Source organism: Lupinus angustifolius, chromosome LG12 (assembly GCF_001865875.1).
Source record: "Lupinus angustifolius cultivar Tanjil chromosome LG12, LupAngTanjil_v1.0, whole genome shotgun sequence".
NCBI classification, from domain to species: domain Eukaryota; kingdom Viridiplantae; phylum Streptophyta; class Magnoliopsida; order Fabales; family Fabaceae; genus Lupinus; species Lupinus angustifolius.
The window spans coordinates 4154567-4171630 of record NC_032020.1 but is presented as its reverse complement, the minus strand read 5'-3'; the positions used below and the strand labels follow the sequence as shown (position 1 = coordinate 4171630).

Below are 17064 nucleotides of genomic sequence, written 5' to 3'. Positions count from 1 at the left end.
AATGGTATATAGAGTAATATATATCATAGAACAGAAGATGTGCTCTAGGTTTTAAGCAAATATTTTTTTTGTTTTTCCTATTATACCCTTCTTAATGTCATTGCTCTATTATTATTTTTCTCTCTCAACAAGGCAACAATATTATTGATAAAAAAAATATAATTAATATTGTCTTAAACTTGATAATAACAAAAAATAAACCACTATATAGGGAACCTTTAGTGAATTCATTCATATTTTTCATCTCTAGAATAAAAATATTCTAGAAATGATATAAAACAGTTTGTTGTCCAATTAATTCACTCCATTGTCCCACTTACAGCTTAAAAAAGAATGAAACTAGAAATGAAGTCAAAATGATTGTTTGTGGGTTTGATTTTTTACTGCACCAATGTTAGAACTCTTCTATATAGATAACATTTAAGATAAAATATTATTTCTATAGAGAACTGCTTAAAAATAAAAAATATATTATTCCATTTAGATATGTCCAAAGCATTTTCAGGTTCCATATCCGGTAGGCTTCTTACATGATTAAATAAGAGTATAATATCTATGTATTGTCAGTGTAAAGATTTTTATATAGTTAATTTGTATTACTTTTTTTGAGTTAATGATAGTTAAAAATAAATGGTGAATGATTGATTTGACAATGTAATAAACTTTTACCTTTTCTATGCATAAATATTTTTCCCATTAAATAGTTAACTATGTAACATTTTCCTGCATAACCACTTAATTATCTATTTAGCAATCATAGTTTTATAGCCAAAAAAGGATGTGGACTAAATGGTTACTGCATTGTGTAGATTGAAGCCTATCATTCTCTACTATCTAGTTGACTACAGCATATTAAAGATACTCTGCAGGGTCAATGTGACTTCTGAGGAATTTGAAGTGATTATGCTCTAAAGTTTGTGAAGCCTTTTCTGAACTAAATACATTCAAGTTTTGAATAGTTGAATTTGTTTCTGACTTGCATTCATTTCTAGCTAAGGTTGCATGCTGCTGGAGCTGCAATGCCTCTATAAGCCTTGCAAACATAGTATGTAAAATTTGCAAAGTCCTGAATTAAAGCAAAAGCATTAGCTTTATGTGTGTTATTTTCAATAATTTGGAAACCATACTAATGATATTTTATGTGTGTGAGAATGAGAAGAGAGATAAGTTAGAGAAAGGACAAACTTCTCTAATAGGTTCATTGTTCACTTCCACCCATGGCACAACTGAAAGGGGTGGATAAAGAAGTGCAATTTCATTAATATATTTTATCCCAAGCTGCATAGAAATTCAAACTCAATGTTAAATAGTATAAAACAAGCTGCACAAGGAATAAAAAAACTGAAGACTTATAAAGTTATAGTTGTAATGTTGAATACAACATCTATATTTGTATTACATTAGTAATACAAATGAACGGTAGATCAGATGTATGATGGTGCATAGATATTAAACTCTTATCTTAAAGGATTAATATGCATACACTGATAGTATATGTTTCCATTTCTTGTGCTATATTGTTTTATTTATATGATTAAAAGTGAAGTAAATAAGACTGTAAAGTAACCTGTGTTCCATTTCCTGTTATAAGGCAATTTAGTATAGGATCCTCAGGTAAATCCAATTGGTCAAAACAGTTGTGCCACTTCTTGCTCCTCCCCTCAATCACCAGAAACTCAAAGCAGTAAATCAAAGCATATTGTTTGTTCTGCAAAATAATTTGATTGTAGATATATGAGATCAAAAAGAGTTGTAGAATGCATGTTATGTTGGAAAGGTTTCATGTTTGTCTAAGAGGTAGAAAGAAAGGCACTTTATAAAGTTGTACTTACCACATCAGGCCAAATATTGAGAGCACAGGTTTCTAGAGAATTTAGCTGGCATTCATCAGGTCCATTCTGCATTGTTGTGTGTAAAAATGAACCAAATATGAAAGTTATCTTACTTGTCCAAATACAAAGCAAAATGAATGCTAATAGAAGCCTTTGAATTTATATGTATGAACTGCACAGCTTGTCAGGTGAGGTAGTTTAGGCTGGAAATTTGTTGTCTAAAGATGGGACATAACTAAAATGACCGCATTAACAACTACAACCAAACCTTTATCTCATTAGATGGGGTCACCTGTATGGATCGAACGACGTCACAATGTTTTATTGTAAAATTATGTACATTAACAAGTATTAATCTCTAGGTCTTTCTTAATCATTTTGCCTATAGTTTTTCTTAGCAATTATTTGTCTTTAGAAATTGAACTAACCTCCATTTACTCCACTTTTCTTACGGTGACTTCTATCGGTCTCATCCGCACATACCCAAACCACCAATGGTGCAATTTTTTCTACAATAGAAACTCTCTTTCTAATGTATTAATTTTTAATTTTATCTTGTCTTGTGTGTCCATTCATCTAACACAACATTTTTATCTCTATTACATTAAATTTATTCTCTTATTGACATTTTACTCGAAACATTTAGTTCAATATAACATTATGTGTCTTTTAACTGTGGGTAAATTTTCCCAATCTTGAGTGGCAAATTTCTATTACCTATAAGATATGGCACCTTATACACTTTGTTATTTCATCCAGTCCACTTGAACCATATGGCTTACATCTCTCAATTTATCCGTCTTGTTGTATGATTGACTCAATATACTTCAATTTATTTACATGTTGTATGGTGTGATCTCCAATATTTAGCTCCACAAAAGGGTTTGTCTCACTCTTACTAAACTTACACTAATATACTTTGTCTTATACAAAAGTTATGTGTTTCTAAAGTTTGTCCCCGTATTTCTTGATTTCCATTTAGACATTAGTTCTTAGATATACTCAATAGACACACGCAAGACCAATGTAAATAACTAGGAGTTTAATGTTGACTCTTAATATAATCTTATAGAGTAAATCTTCTAAGATTTCATCTTTTATTCTAGTATTTAGCAGCAATTCTAAACTCTACTAGATTTTCCTATCAGTTCATTAATCTGCATTTTTTAATCACTAAACTCAAAAGCAATTTTTAATAACCTCAAAGCAATGAACTTATTTTTCCTCAGTTTTCTCTTAGATAGACCCTTGAGCTGGCTTCAACTAGCAAGTAGCAAGTATAACCAGTCACCACTTTAAGCAACCAAATTGATAAAGACAATTTTGTCAGTGAGAGAGAAAATTCAACTTGATTATGAATGTAATATCTATGTATTATCAGTAAATTTATACAAAGTCACTATATCATCCACCATTTATTCATTTGGATTATTTTTTCTTAAGAGTCAATGATAATTAGATATGAATGGTGCATGATGCATTGACATTGTATAAAACTCATACACTATTGGTGCATAATATTTTTCTTCTCCTACATTAATTCATGGAAATTTCCATGCTTTGCAAAATTTAATCCTTTCTAGATGGCAAAGAGATAAAATAAAACCTGACATGATATGGAATTGTTGGACATATTGACATAAGCATTGACCCAAGGAACTAGCTGAAGATTAACAATGTTGATGAGATCACTGTTGAAGATTTCCTCAAGATTCTTAACAATAAAAGTTGCACAAGGTTGGCATAGACTATGATAGTACACTGATAAATTAACTTTCTCATAAACCAATGGTGTAATCATAGCAGCACCATCATTATGTGAAACAGAAGAATAAGATGCACCCTTAGATTCATAGATAGAAAAGAAAAGGACTAATGCCATTGCAATTCTGATTTTTGGTTTTGGAGAAACCATTTCTGGGTGTAAAGGTGTAAACTTTGAATGAAAATTTGTTTGGATTTGAATCTTTTATATATGATCTATGTAAGGAAGACAAATAAAAATCACAGAGAAATTGGGTTTCTGTTTATATATTGGATTCTTGGTATTTGGAGAAACTCATTCTAACTGGTACATAGATTTTTTTCATCTGTTAGCAAAGCAAATTCCCTAATTTTTCTTAGTTTGGAAAATATACCATATGCAGATATAATAGACATGTCAACTAAAGTATCTAATCTAGTTGTACAAATAATGTAAGGGAAATAAAAAAGGCAACAATTATAGGTTTAGAAGCTATATGCATATAACTTTATCACCTATGAGTCTATGACCATTAACTAATATTCACTATTACATCCTCTATTTTCTATTGCTGTGTCAACCTTGCTTTGTAGATCCAAAAATAAAACATTTCAAGATACATGATGCATTTGTTTTTATACTTTTTCTAAGTTCCACCTTTACCTAATTCTCTCTTCTTCCTGTCACACCATATGAACTACAAAGTGTTGATATTCCTTCCGTCTTTGAACAGTTTTAGTGTTTTTCTTTTGTACTTTTCTTTTTCCCTATCTCTAATTTTCATATCCATGTATAAGAGTCGTGTGAAAGTGTACATATTTTATGCTTTCAGATCTTTTTTTCTTGTAAACCTCTCTAGGTGATGGTGAAATTTGTGGCTGGTTGGATGATATGATTACTTTACTAATGTTTTAAATTAGGATTGCAATTATGGTTATGGTTAGTATAATTGCGGCTGTTGTAATGCGGATTATGGTCATTGCGGAGTGAATTATTTTATGATTACAAAATTATTTTTGAATTTGGCGTGACATGTGCGGTCCGATGCAGTTGTGTTGTACCCGCATCATTGTGACTCGATGTTACAGTGCAACTATAGTGTGATGCGGTTATAGCGATCACTATAACCATAATATTGCCGTTGCACCATATGATGCGGTTCGTGTTGGATATTTAAGTGTGAATGAAGAAGTCTCACATTGAGCAAAAAATGGATGACTTAAAGAACATATAAGTGGATGGACCCATAGACTTAATGCCTTAAGGTTTTGGGTCAAGATGTGATGTCAAACTCACCTATATATTTATTTCACTTAGCCTATAGAAGAATATTAAAATCTATGGATGAAGATCTCCCAACAGTTCGCAAGTTAAATAACCGGAGAGGACATATGCTAAATTTTTCTAAAACGGCCAGCATTTCCATACTAAGTCAGCAAGTTGAATCAAGAGGACATATGCTAAATTTTTCTAAAAAGGCAGGCATTTCCATATTAAATTCTAGACATGGCTGTTCCAACATATTTTAATTATGTTCTTCTCCCACAATTATGATTTGTGATTTTAATATTAAATCTAACTCCTATGTAGAGAGAGGGAAATTAAAATGGATAAACTAATAGCACATAGACATACCAACAAGTTCTCTTATGATAACATACAGTTCCAACATTCCTAGGAAAAATATGTTCATCTCAACCTATAAATTAATCAGCAGCCTTAGCATCATTGTCAAAGTGAATGTTCTTATTCAGGCACATACATCACTTCACATCAAAAATATATTCCAACTTCATTTTCATGTTAATTTACTCCTTGATCTTGTGACTAGTATGGTATGTCAGATTTTTTGCGCCATCGGCATAGCAAACATGTTGAAAGGAATTGATATTCTTATTCTTATTTGATTCGTTAGTTCTTGTTGAAAGTAATCTGCAAGCATCTGGTTTTGAATGGCCCTTGTAAGCCCTGCAAATATAGGTCACAAAACTTTGGTAGTCCTGCAACCACAAGAAAAGGCAAAGAAAGTTAAAGTCTGTTTGCGAGTTGAGTTTTGGAGGGGAATGAATGGAAAGGAAAGGCTTCTGAGTCATCTCAATAATATATTTGATGACTCTCAAACCTTCCATTCGTCATTCCCTTCCAAAATTCAACTCTGGTTTGATTAAGGTCAAAAACTCACTTTGGCTGTAGAATCTATTCAGATAAAAAACAAACCTCTTGGAGTGCTTGGTTGTTGACAACCACCCATGGAACAAATCTATGAGGAGGATTAAGTTGAGCTGTTTCCTTAGCATAATTTTGTTCAATCTGTTTGTTTAACATAAAATTTTATTAACCTCAAAGGGTTTAAGCTAGAAAACTATATTTATAAATGCCATTCTTGTAGAAGTCAATAACAACTAATTTGGACAATTTTTCACGACATCTGATAGTATATGAGAGAAGTAGTACACATATTTTGTTTGCTAGAAGTTGTTCAAATCAGTTTTTAAATCACATTTTGGATTAAGAAATAACAAAATAAAAGAACTAACAGCTTTGCCATTGCCACTGGTGTAGCAATTAACAGGTAATGTGCCCAACCCAGTCATTTGGAAGCAGTTAAACCATTCCTTATGCCTGTTCTCTAAGGTGAGTTGCTCCAAGCAGCGTACAAATCTGAAATGTTGAACCTGCATCAGAATTATATATTAGTACATAAAAAAATTGTCAGCATTATATGACTATGCCAAAGGTGTTGATAACGATACTTGTTGGGAGGGGGAGTCAATCACACACCAAAAAAGATTAATTCCTTACCTTTAGTAGATACTCTTGATTATATAAAAAAAAGACTATGACTATTGGTGACACACTAATTAGAATGCCCTTCTTCAATGATAGGACTAAATTATCTCACAACATAATCATAGTAAAATTAGCATGTAAAACTATTATAAATGAGGAAAAAAATTATGCACTTATAAGTGTTTTTTATATTGCATCATCAATCATTTATATTTAATCAGTATTGATTGACTCTCTTCTTAAAATAAATGAATCAATGAAGTAACACAAAATGAATGATTAATACAATGACTATATAAATCTTTATAGATATTACACTCTTAATAAATTCACATTAACAAGATGTATTAACACTCAAAACACGGAGAGAATTGCTTTATAAGAATCCTACCTCATTGGGATAGATTGTAATAGCGCAGGCCTGGATTGTGTTTAGAAAGCATTCATCATCTCCATGCTGCAGAGACATAATTAATTACAGTGAAAAACATGAACAAATTAAAACACTAAAATGAAGCAAGTGACTTTCAATAGAAGTTTACAATCAATAAATATGTGTGTGCCACCCCGGATAAACCCGGGTTTTTTCCGACCCATCCCGAGCGTATAGCCTAGAACGTATTACTCCCTATTCACCTATCCAAGATAGGTCAGACCCACTACAAGCATCATATATATGCTTCTGATACATCATTAATACTTCTGACCTGTTATTAATGCATCTCTGACCCCTCCATCAATGTGACACTGACTCGCCATTAATATAAGCTGACATTCCACCTATCACGCCGCCTACACATTCTACATGCCCCCCCGACAGTTCGACAATTACAGACCTGCAGAATGAACAAGAGCAATCCAGCAGATCTCCACTTTACCCACCACGCACTAAGCAATGGTCAGACACCATATCAGCTACCCCAAAACTCTATAAATAGAGGATCCACATAAGAAGTATAATTAATTCTAATTCCCTCATTTATTGCTACACTTATTGCTATTGCTCCAACTTCTCTCGTATTTACTCTCACTCTCTCTAAGACTCTTAATGACTTGATCGTCGGAGAACCTTTTCAAGTACCTCACCCAGTGGGTCCAGACGACATTCCAACCAAGACTTCTAATTTCCTCCATTCATCCGGACATCCAATGCCGACCATCCTTCTGCACCCGAGTGACTTCAGCTTGGGCCAAATCCCCCAAACTCAATGAGGTCTTCAACTTGTCCCAAAGTTGGAGCCTTTCATCTTCACTCCTTTGAAGGCAGTCAGCAAGAGCAAGGTTGTTAAAGCGTAGAGTCAACCTTAGAGCGGGAAGGGGGGTAGGATCGTAGAAGTGGTGGAGTATAACACGAAGCGTAGCTCCACTTAAAATACAAAATTATATTAAAGAAAGACACACACATATATATATACCTATAATAATAACATAGATAACATTATACTGTCAAATCAAAAGCACACCAAAATAGTAATAAGACTCATAAGTCATAATTTCTAACTCTATATCTAGACACCTAGTCAAGCAAATTGTTCAAGCCATAATCATAATAATCATCTTCCTTTGTGGCATCTTCATCACCATCATTGTCAAAGTTATGAATATCCAAATGATCTAAATTAGGAATCTCAATATCTTCTAGGGATGCACTAGCAACATCATTAACAGAAGCATCTTGTCCAACTTGAAAAAAAAATTCATCATTTGAAGCATCCATATCTGAATTTCTTTATTTTCTACAATCCAATCATCATCAGAATCAACATCATCCATGTTATACTCATTTTCTTTCCTAAACTTCTTTGCCAATTTTGAATTAGCTGTCACATAACAACATCATTTATGGTCTTTTGCATCAAACAATTACTTCTCTTTGTGTGGACCTAAATAATTTCAACTTTAATTAAAACATAGTACTAACTAATTTTAAGAATAGAATACAAAATACAAGGCTGAAATTTTACCATCTCAAAGGCACTCCAATTCCCTCGCAGTCGGAGGAAATACATGTTAAGCTTAACACACAGATGGTAAAATTTTGCAATTCAGGATGTTCATCACCATAAGATTCCCACTATTGAGCTGGAGTTTTGGTTTTAACTCCAGCCATGGCTATTGGACTTCCAAAGAACTTTGCCTTGTTTTTAAAATCATCAAGTTGATCATCAATCTTGCCTATTTCTTCCATATTTCCCACCATCCTTGTAAGACAATCATACAACCCCTTTTAACTTCAACATCAGCTTTAAAATTAGGTGCATAATGTAATTTTGGGTTAAGGTAGTAGTCTACAACATGTAGATGCCTATGTAGTTGGTTGTCCTATCTTTGATCAATGATTTCTCATATTGGCAAATAACTAAATAATGAAAAACATGAATTAAATTCAGCATTATGGATTTTACAAGAAAAAGCAACTTACAGTAAATAAAATGGTATAAATTGGCAAAATTTACCTCTTTTAACATCATTGAAGACAATTTGTATCTTTTCTTTAGCTTGGTCCATTGCTTCATAAATGAAACTCATGGCAGGCTTCTCATCTGCATCTACCAATCGAAGCACTTTGATAAGTGGATAAGCATCATTCAAGCAAACCACAATGTTGTTTCAAAACTCTTTATCTATGACCACATTCTCAACGAATCTCCCATCTTTGGTCTTTGCACATTGACTTGATGTCCATTCATTGGATGTGAACATCCTTATTAATGCTTACTTGTTATCAACCAAGCAACCCAAAGTCAAATAAGAAGTGGCAAAACTTGTGGCTACAGGTCTAATCAAATTTGCCCCCTTAGTATGATAATGCAATAAGGATATAAGAGAAGTCCTTAAATAGATGTAGGTAGTAACTTTTTTACCATGTTCAATTGTCTCCTTATAGATATGTATCTTCTTCTCAAAATCCTCCAACATTCAGTCAATGTTGTGAGCAGCACAAGGTGTCCAGTACAGCTTCATCCTCTTCTTCATTAATAATTCCCTAGTTGCCTTGTAGTTTGCTGCATTGTCTGTGACAATTTTGGCAACATTTTCTTCTTCAACCTCCTTAACAATCTTATTCATCATCTTGAAAACCTTGTCGGCTGTTTTAGAGAAGTGAGATACGCTAATAGATTTCAAAAAGACTGTTCCCTTAGGACTATTTACCAAAAAATTCAGTATAGTCCTCCTCATCTTATGAGTCCAACCATTTGTCATTATGGTGCATCCCACTTTCTTCCAAAAGGCTTTATCTTCCTCCATACCAAGCTTGGTAGAATCAACTTGTTGCTTCAAATACTTTACTCTAATTTCATGATAAGACGGTGGCTTGAATCCTATACCATGCCTAGCAATTAGTTCAAACATTTTCTTAAACTCATCAATGTTTGCCACATTGAAGGCTATAACATTGTTGTAAAAAATACAACAATTTCTTGGCATGCTTCCTCCCTCAAATTCTTCTTGAAGGTGGAGTTAATGGTGGGTTGATTGTTCACTCCCCTTCTCTTGGAAATCTGAGCATGAGTCTCAATTGTTTCTTCTCTTTTTCTTTTTTCAGCCCCCTCTTCAACATCATCTCCTCCTTTATAATGATTTTTTTCTTTAAAAGATTTTTCTGCAATAAGGACACAATTGCAAACATCTCTCTCCTAACATCATCACTGACATTTTTGCAAGGTTCAACATCCTTTTGGATTCCAGTCAAATGATGTTTCAATCTGTAAATTCCACCATTAAAAATCTTTGTACAATATTTGCATTGAATTTTTCGTATACTCCCATCAATAGAAATACCATGTTTCCACCCCACATCATTCCTAATTCCTTTAGTGTTATTTGGCCCCTTCCCATTTCCTAGAGCAGCAGTGGCAGTTGACATGACTTGTTAAAAAACATAGGGAAAAGATAGAAAAAATGGGGTTGGAAAGCAGTAATGTTTTTGGGGAAGAAACAAAATGATTTTGGGTGAAAAAGCATAGTCTTGTTGTTGTTGTGTGATTTGAGAAGAGATAAATGAAAGAAGAAACAGTGCACATGATTTTTATAGAAATGGGTGAATGAATTTTTTTGATAAAATGCAAAGCTTTCACCATGTAGCAGCAATTGTGTAGAGAGATGAAAGGTTTCTGAAATTGGTGGCTGAAAATGAAAGGGTTAGGTTTTTTTATTTTTTAAAAACGACAGGCTTAAAATTAGGTCAAAAATGGGTTTAAGCCAGAACTTGGGTCAAAACAAACATGAAACTGCATAAGCCATTTGAAACGACTGCCTTGTTCCTCAACTCAGAAAAGTGCAGCGATTCTGCGATTCTATGCTCCAACACATCACTTCGCCACGCTCCGCCTCTGGTTCGCTTTTCTACCCGTTTCAATACGATTTCCACCATGAAAAGCATTGAATCGTACGATTCAACGCTTTGGAGCGTGCTTTTGATAACCATGAGTAAGAGAGGTCGTCTCTCTTTGGGCGGCACTCAGATGCACCTTAGCCAACATTGCCGCCTCCCGAGCATCTCACAGTTGCAAAGAAAAGGTTGAAAGTTGTTCACCAGCGGCTAGGTTCTGTGCCTCCAGGCTCTTTAGGTCCTCGACATGATTCTCCTTCGGTGCATGAAGCTCTTCCAAGTGAACCTCCTGAAGATTGGCCAGAGAGTCCTCGCCAACCTGAGTGAAAAGCACATTCTCACCCTCGAGGTATTTAGCCATTGAGGCCACTAAGACTCCGGCCTCCCGGGTTCTCCGCAACAGATCCACTAGAGGGATCCCATCCATGACCTCCTTCACCTCCGGATTAACTAGACTCGCCTCAACAACATTGGGAATGTTGTAACTATGCTTGAGTCGGAGGGGGACGACTTACCCTTGCTTGACCCAGAAGACTTGGCTCGTCCTTGCCCTTCGGGGTGGACCTCCTCCACTTTAGTTGCTTCGGTAAGAGTAGCAGCCTCACCAGTCAAGTCCACTAATTGACTTTGGGGCGACTCAGGAACGATGGTGGTGATGGGAGTGGGTTGGATAATGGAAGTCTCCCCCGACCAGCCGACATGACCACCCTCTATTCGAAAGAGTGTTGGACGAGTCTTCAGAGTGGGTTGAGGAGCTCTGCATGGGCCGCTTGTTAGCGTTGCATCCCTCTTCTTTAGGGCAACCTGTTTTTAGAGCCTGCTCTGGTTAGCTTGATCACTCATTGTCGTTGTTGGAAGAAACAAACAAAGTTAACTTAGAACAAACGTATGATATACAAAAATCACAAGACATTTATAACCGGACACCTACCAATTGTTTCCTCAAACACCTGATCACCTTGGACGAGCTTATAGCATGGGATTGCCCGTCCTTCCTTGATCCAAGTTAGCATTTCATCCAACGTCTTCTTCTCTTGGTCATCCAATTGTTCGTAGGAGAAACCGAAGGAGTCGACAAGTTTTTGATGGATTTACCCATTCCAAGAAAAGGGAAAGAGGGGGAGGTAGTTAGGGTTGTATGACCAAGTATGGCGTGCCCTCGGGCTTCCACGCGAAAGAAGCCACCCTTCCAGTTCTTCACCGACCCTTCAAAGGGAAGGAAGAAAGCTCGACTATTCCGATATTGTAGAGACGTCTACCATGGGCGCCCAGCCATGGCTTCATCTTTATTGGAACTATGCGTCACCTGGAACATCCAGAAGAATAACCAAAGGGTGCAAGGCTGCTCCATGACTCCGCAGAACAACTTAAACGCCCTTATAAATCCCCATGAGTTGGGATGCAGCTAGGAGGGGGCCACCTGGAGATGTTGTAATACTTTGGTGTACCACCCTTCAAAAGGGATCTTCACCCCTATTCGTTGACAGACGTGCTCGTGCATATAAAAGCTCCACTGATTCTTGGTCTCCAAGAGAATATCTTGGCAAACCCACTCCTGAGCAGTAGGAGCATACCACTGGATATTATTTGTCGAACGTGTCAACACATCTATCATCGGACGTGTATCTGGAGGGAAGTAAGATGGGATGCCCATAACTTCTTGGTCGATCCACCAGTAATGGGAGTTAGAACCCGCTATACCCTTTGGGATAATGAACTGATCAACATGATCGGCAAAATTTTGCCCCATGATAGACTTGTCATAAGAAGAAGTGTCAAAATCTGAGTTTGACATATTATCCAAAATCGGACACCACTTCTCTGAGAAAGCCACCCAGTCTCATAAAGCAGTTGTCCTTCCAGCCTTCTCCTTTCTCAAGATACGTAACAAGGTCGACAAGAACAACTACTTTGGTCACCCCCACGGGGGCCATTAGTTACCCGAGGAGGAAGCAAGCTGAGCTCGCTGACGGCGACGGGGGCGGCTTTAATAAAAACGCGCGGAGGTCCGGGCACGATTTCCACCTCGTCAAGGCTAGACTCCCCATCCAACATCAATATAATCATAAAAACTTATCCAGAAAGAGAGAGAAAAGGAAAATACCAAGATGTCGAATGTCAAAAACTTCGATAATGGAAAAGAACGAAAATTGTGGTGACCGGATTCAGATACTATGCGAGCGGCAAGAGGAAATCTTCCAAGGAAAGAAAAGTGAAGAAGAATGGAAGAGGAAGTCCCCTATTTATAGGAGGAGAGTTGGGCCTAGGCCCCGCCTAAAGCCCAACCTAGAAACGCATTCTGTCCATCCACAACCACTTAAGATAATCCAACGGTATTGTAAACACCCAATTTTGACCGGAGTAAAAAAATTCAAAATAAAAAGAGGGGGAAATCAAAATTTCAAATGCTTGTGGCAATTTGGCTTTTTCACTTAGCCCAACAAGAAACCCTAATCTTCACCCCCTATATAATACTTAACTTAGCAACTCACAAGTGGGGGGAATCAATAAAAAAAGGAGGCAACCTTGATTTTTGAAAGAGAAAGAGACATACTTAGAAGGAAAAAAACATTCGATAATAAGAGAAGGGAGAATAAAAAACAAAGGTATCATCTTCTTCATTTTCCACAAGCACTAAAGATGTATTTTTCTTCTTATATGTCACATTCTTTTTTTTTTTGTTATTATAATGTGTGTATGTTGTCTAGTAATTGTGTTCGAAAACTAATTTTGTTGTTGAACATCTCACAATATCGTTAATCCTAAACCCCAATTTAATTTTAACTTAACCATAAACCTCAAATTGATTTTAAAACTTAATCCTCAAATTAATTTCAAAACCTAATCCCCAAATTGATTTCAAAACTTCATCCCCAAATTAATTTTACCCTAAAATTCCCAAACCAATTTCAAAACCCTTACCTTAACCCCAAATTAATTTTACCCTAAAAACCCCAAATCAATTTCACCCTAAAATTTCCAAACCAATTTCAAAACCCTAACCCTAACCCCCAATATTTTTTCTCAGCTACTGTTTTGGGTTTTTTAGTTTTTATTTTTTTTATTTCGTTTTTATTTAATTAACTATTTTTTTATTCCGTTTTTTTATTTATTTAATTGCTTCTTTATTCTGTTTTATTTATTTATTTATGTATGCTATTTATTTTATTATCTTTCACAAATCAATAATAATGTTTATATATACATGGAAATGCAACATTAAGTTTTTTTAATTAAATCAATGAGAGGTAGTACGCTATGAGACTTATGTCATGTCGCGTTACCTTAAATTGATATTTTCAAAATTAAATCCATAAGGGGTAGTACAGTATAGGACTTGTGTGCCCTGTCGCGTTATCCTAAATTGACATTGCCAAAAATAACTTAATTAAATCAACGAGAGGTAGCGCACTATGGAACTTGTGCCCTGTCACGTTACCTTAAATCGACATTTTCTTAACTAAATCAACGAGAGGTGGTGCACTATGGGACTTGTGTCCGTCGCGTTACCTTAAATTGGAATTTTCGTAATTAAATCAATGAGAGGTAGTGCACTATGGGACTCGTGCCCTGTCGCGTTACCCTAAATTGACATTTTCCAAATTAAATCAATAACGGGTAGTGCATTATGGGACTTGTGCCATGTCGCGTTACCTTAATTTGATATTTTCAAAATAACTTAACTAAATAAAGGAGAGGTAGTGCACTATGGGACTTGTGCTTTGTCGCGTTACCTTAAATTGACATTTTCTTACTTAAATTAATGAGAGTAGTGCACTATGAGACTAGTTCTCTGTCACGTTACCTTAAGTTGACACTTTCAAAACAACTTAACTAAACCAAGGAGAAGTAGTGCATTATGGGATCAGTGTCATGTCGTGTTAACTTATCCTATTTTTAAGAAACAAAAAAAAAATATCAATCAATCAACTTTTGTTTCTTCTGAAAGAACTACATAGCCTTGATTTCTCTATTGCAGTTAGAGATATGTAGGAGCAGTTATTTCCCTGTCAAGCACAAAAAAATAAAAAAAAATGTTTTTGTCTTTCCTTATTTTGTTTAATAAATGTGATGGTAAAATTAATGTTTTGAATAAATATCCACAAAATTAATCTAGGTACCGTTTTTATAACGGATTGTATGAGGTGCCTAATACCTTCCTCATTCGTAATCGACTTACGAACTCCATTTATATTTTTGAGAAAATCAACCATATTTTTAAAAATTGGTTTTTCATGTTTTCCCTCTAAAAAACATCGATGACGACTCCATTGCATTTAATTGCATATTTCTCGTCGCACCCACGAAAGCGGGGTAGCGACAGGTAGCTTAGTAAACAGGGAGGGGAATCTGAAATGAACAATCACATCGGTTAAACCCCTGAGGTCACCAAATGTTATGATACTGATCATCCACGTGTCAACCTTAAACAGGCAACCATCATGACCTACCCGTAGACCTAGAGGCTACAGAGTCAGATCATCAGATATGTCAAGGCTAAGGCCTATAACCCTAGCACGCACCGGATAGGAATTCTCGATTCTACTAGCCCGCCCAGCTTCAGGTGTCCTAATAGACCGGGGGCAACTGTTCCACCCTGTATAAACTCGGGTTCTTTCCGACCCATCCCGAGCGTATAGCTTAGAACGTATTACCCCTTATTCACCCACTCAAGACAGGTCAAACCCATCACAAGCATCATAAATGCTTCTGACACATCATTAATATCTCTAACCTATCATTAATGCATCTCTGACCCATTATAAGAAAACGGTTACAGAGAGATAGAGAGAGAAGAAGAACAGAAGAATGAAGAAGAGGTTACTGAAACTGAATTTTGTTATTATTTCAAAACTGAATTACAAGAGAGGAAGGGAGAGTTTATATAAGGATTGTCAGCTCATCACAGTGAAGCTAGGCACAACCAATTTCTCTCTTAATCAAAAACAGAATCACAACACCTTAGATTATTCTAATATACCCCCCTGAATTTGAGGGTATTTAAAACTTTTGACTAGACTAGAATAATCTCTAACTTGAAGTTGCTTGCGAAAGTTAGTGAATTTATTAGTGGAGAGAGGCTTGGTAAGGACATCAACAGTTTGAAGATCATAAGGCACATGAGCAACAATCAAGGTCTTATTTTGAATCTTGTCATGAACAAAGTAGAGATCAAGCTCAATGTGCTTGGTTCTACTGTGAAGCACAGGATTATGTGACATAGCAACAGTACTTAAATTGTCACACAAAATGGTAGGTGTTGAGTATGAGAACTTAATCTCTTGTAAAAGAGACTCAACCCACATCAGTTCTTGAGCAGCCAATGTTAGACTCCTGTATTCAGCCTTTGTGCTTGATCTGGAGATGGTGTTCTGCTTTTTAAACGACCAGGTAATCAGATTAAAACCAAGATAGATGCATGCTTCTGAAATTGACTTTCTGTCATCCACATCAAAGGCCCAGTCAGCATCACACAAAGCTGTGATAGAGAGGGGGGCTGAGATAACAGCCTTCTAAAGAAATAGACCATAGGATACAGTTCCTTGAAGATACCTAAGTATTCTTTTTACGGCAGCCCAATGTGAATTAAGAGGTTGACTGAGAAATTGACAAACTTTATTCACATTATAGGTAATATCAGGCCTAGTGATGGTTGCATACTGAAGAGCACCAACAATAGACCTATAGAAAGTGGGATCATCATAGAGGTCATTTCCTGACTTTGTAAGTCTGCAATTGCTTGTCATGGGAGCTGTTACTGGTTTGGCAGTGCTCATATGTGCTCTATCTAGGAGATCTCTGATGTATTTGGATTAGGACATGAGAAGAGAACCATCAGTGAGATGTTTGATCTCAATGCCAAGAAAATAGTCTAGTTTCCCGAGTTGTTTAAGAGCAAAGGAAGAGCTAAGTTCCTTGATGACCTTGTGAACTTGAGAAGAGGAAGAACTAGTGACAATGATGTCATCAACATACACAAGAACAAAGAGATGAGTAGAGGAGGAGATCTGCATAAATAATGAATTGTCACACTTGCTGACCACAAACCCGAGACTGAGAAGAGTAGACTTAAGCTTCATAAACCATTGCCTTGGAGCTTGCTTGAGACCATAAATGGCTTTGTGAAGTTTGCACACTAAGGATTTGTCACTGTGTTGAAAACCAGAAGGTTGTTGCATGTAAACCTCTTCATTGAGAACTCCATTTAAGAATGCATTATTGATATCCAGTTGTTCAATGTGCCATTGATAGGTAACAGCAAGAGTTAAGAGAATACGGATGGTGATAGGTTTGACTACAGGTGAGAAAGTATCAGTGTAGTCAACACCAAAGGTTTGATGAAACCCCTTAGCAACCAACCGTGC

The 17064-nt window shown here is 35.9% G+C and overlaps 1 protein-coding gene and 1 pseudogene across 1 annotated transcript in view; both read right to left on the bottom strand.

The window, feature by feature from the left end:
- Positions 717-3950, bottom strand: LOC109361789 (annotated as a pseudogene).
- LOC109361624 (gamma-interferon-inducible lysosomal thiol reductase-like) overlaps positions 5175-17064 on the bottom strand; it is a 17877-nt gene continuing 5987 nt past the window's right edge. The window contains exons 2-5 of the mRNA XM_019607135.1: positions 6758-6823; positions 6114-6251; positions 5794-5886; positions 5175-5576 (exon numbers count right to left, since the gene is read on the bottom strand). Of these exons, the coding sequence (XP_019462680.1) occupies positions 5385-5576; positions 5794-5886; positions 6114-6251; positions 6758-6823 (489 nt within the window). The 3' untranslated portion in view covers positions 5175-5384. The remainder of the gene's footprint in view (positions 5577-5793; positions 5887-6113; positions 6252-6757; positions 6824-17064) is intronic.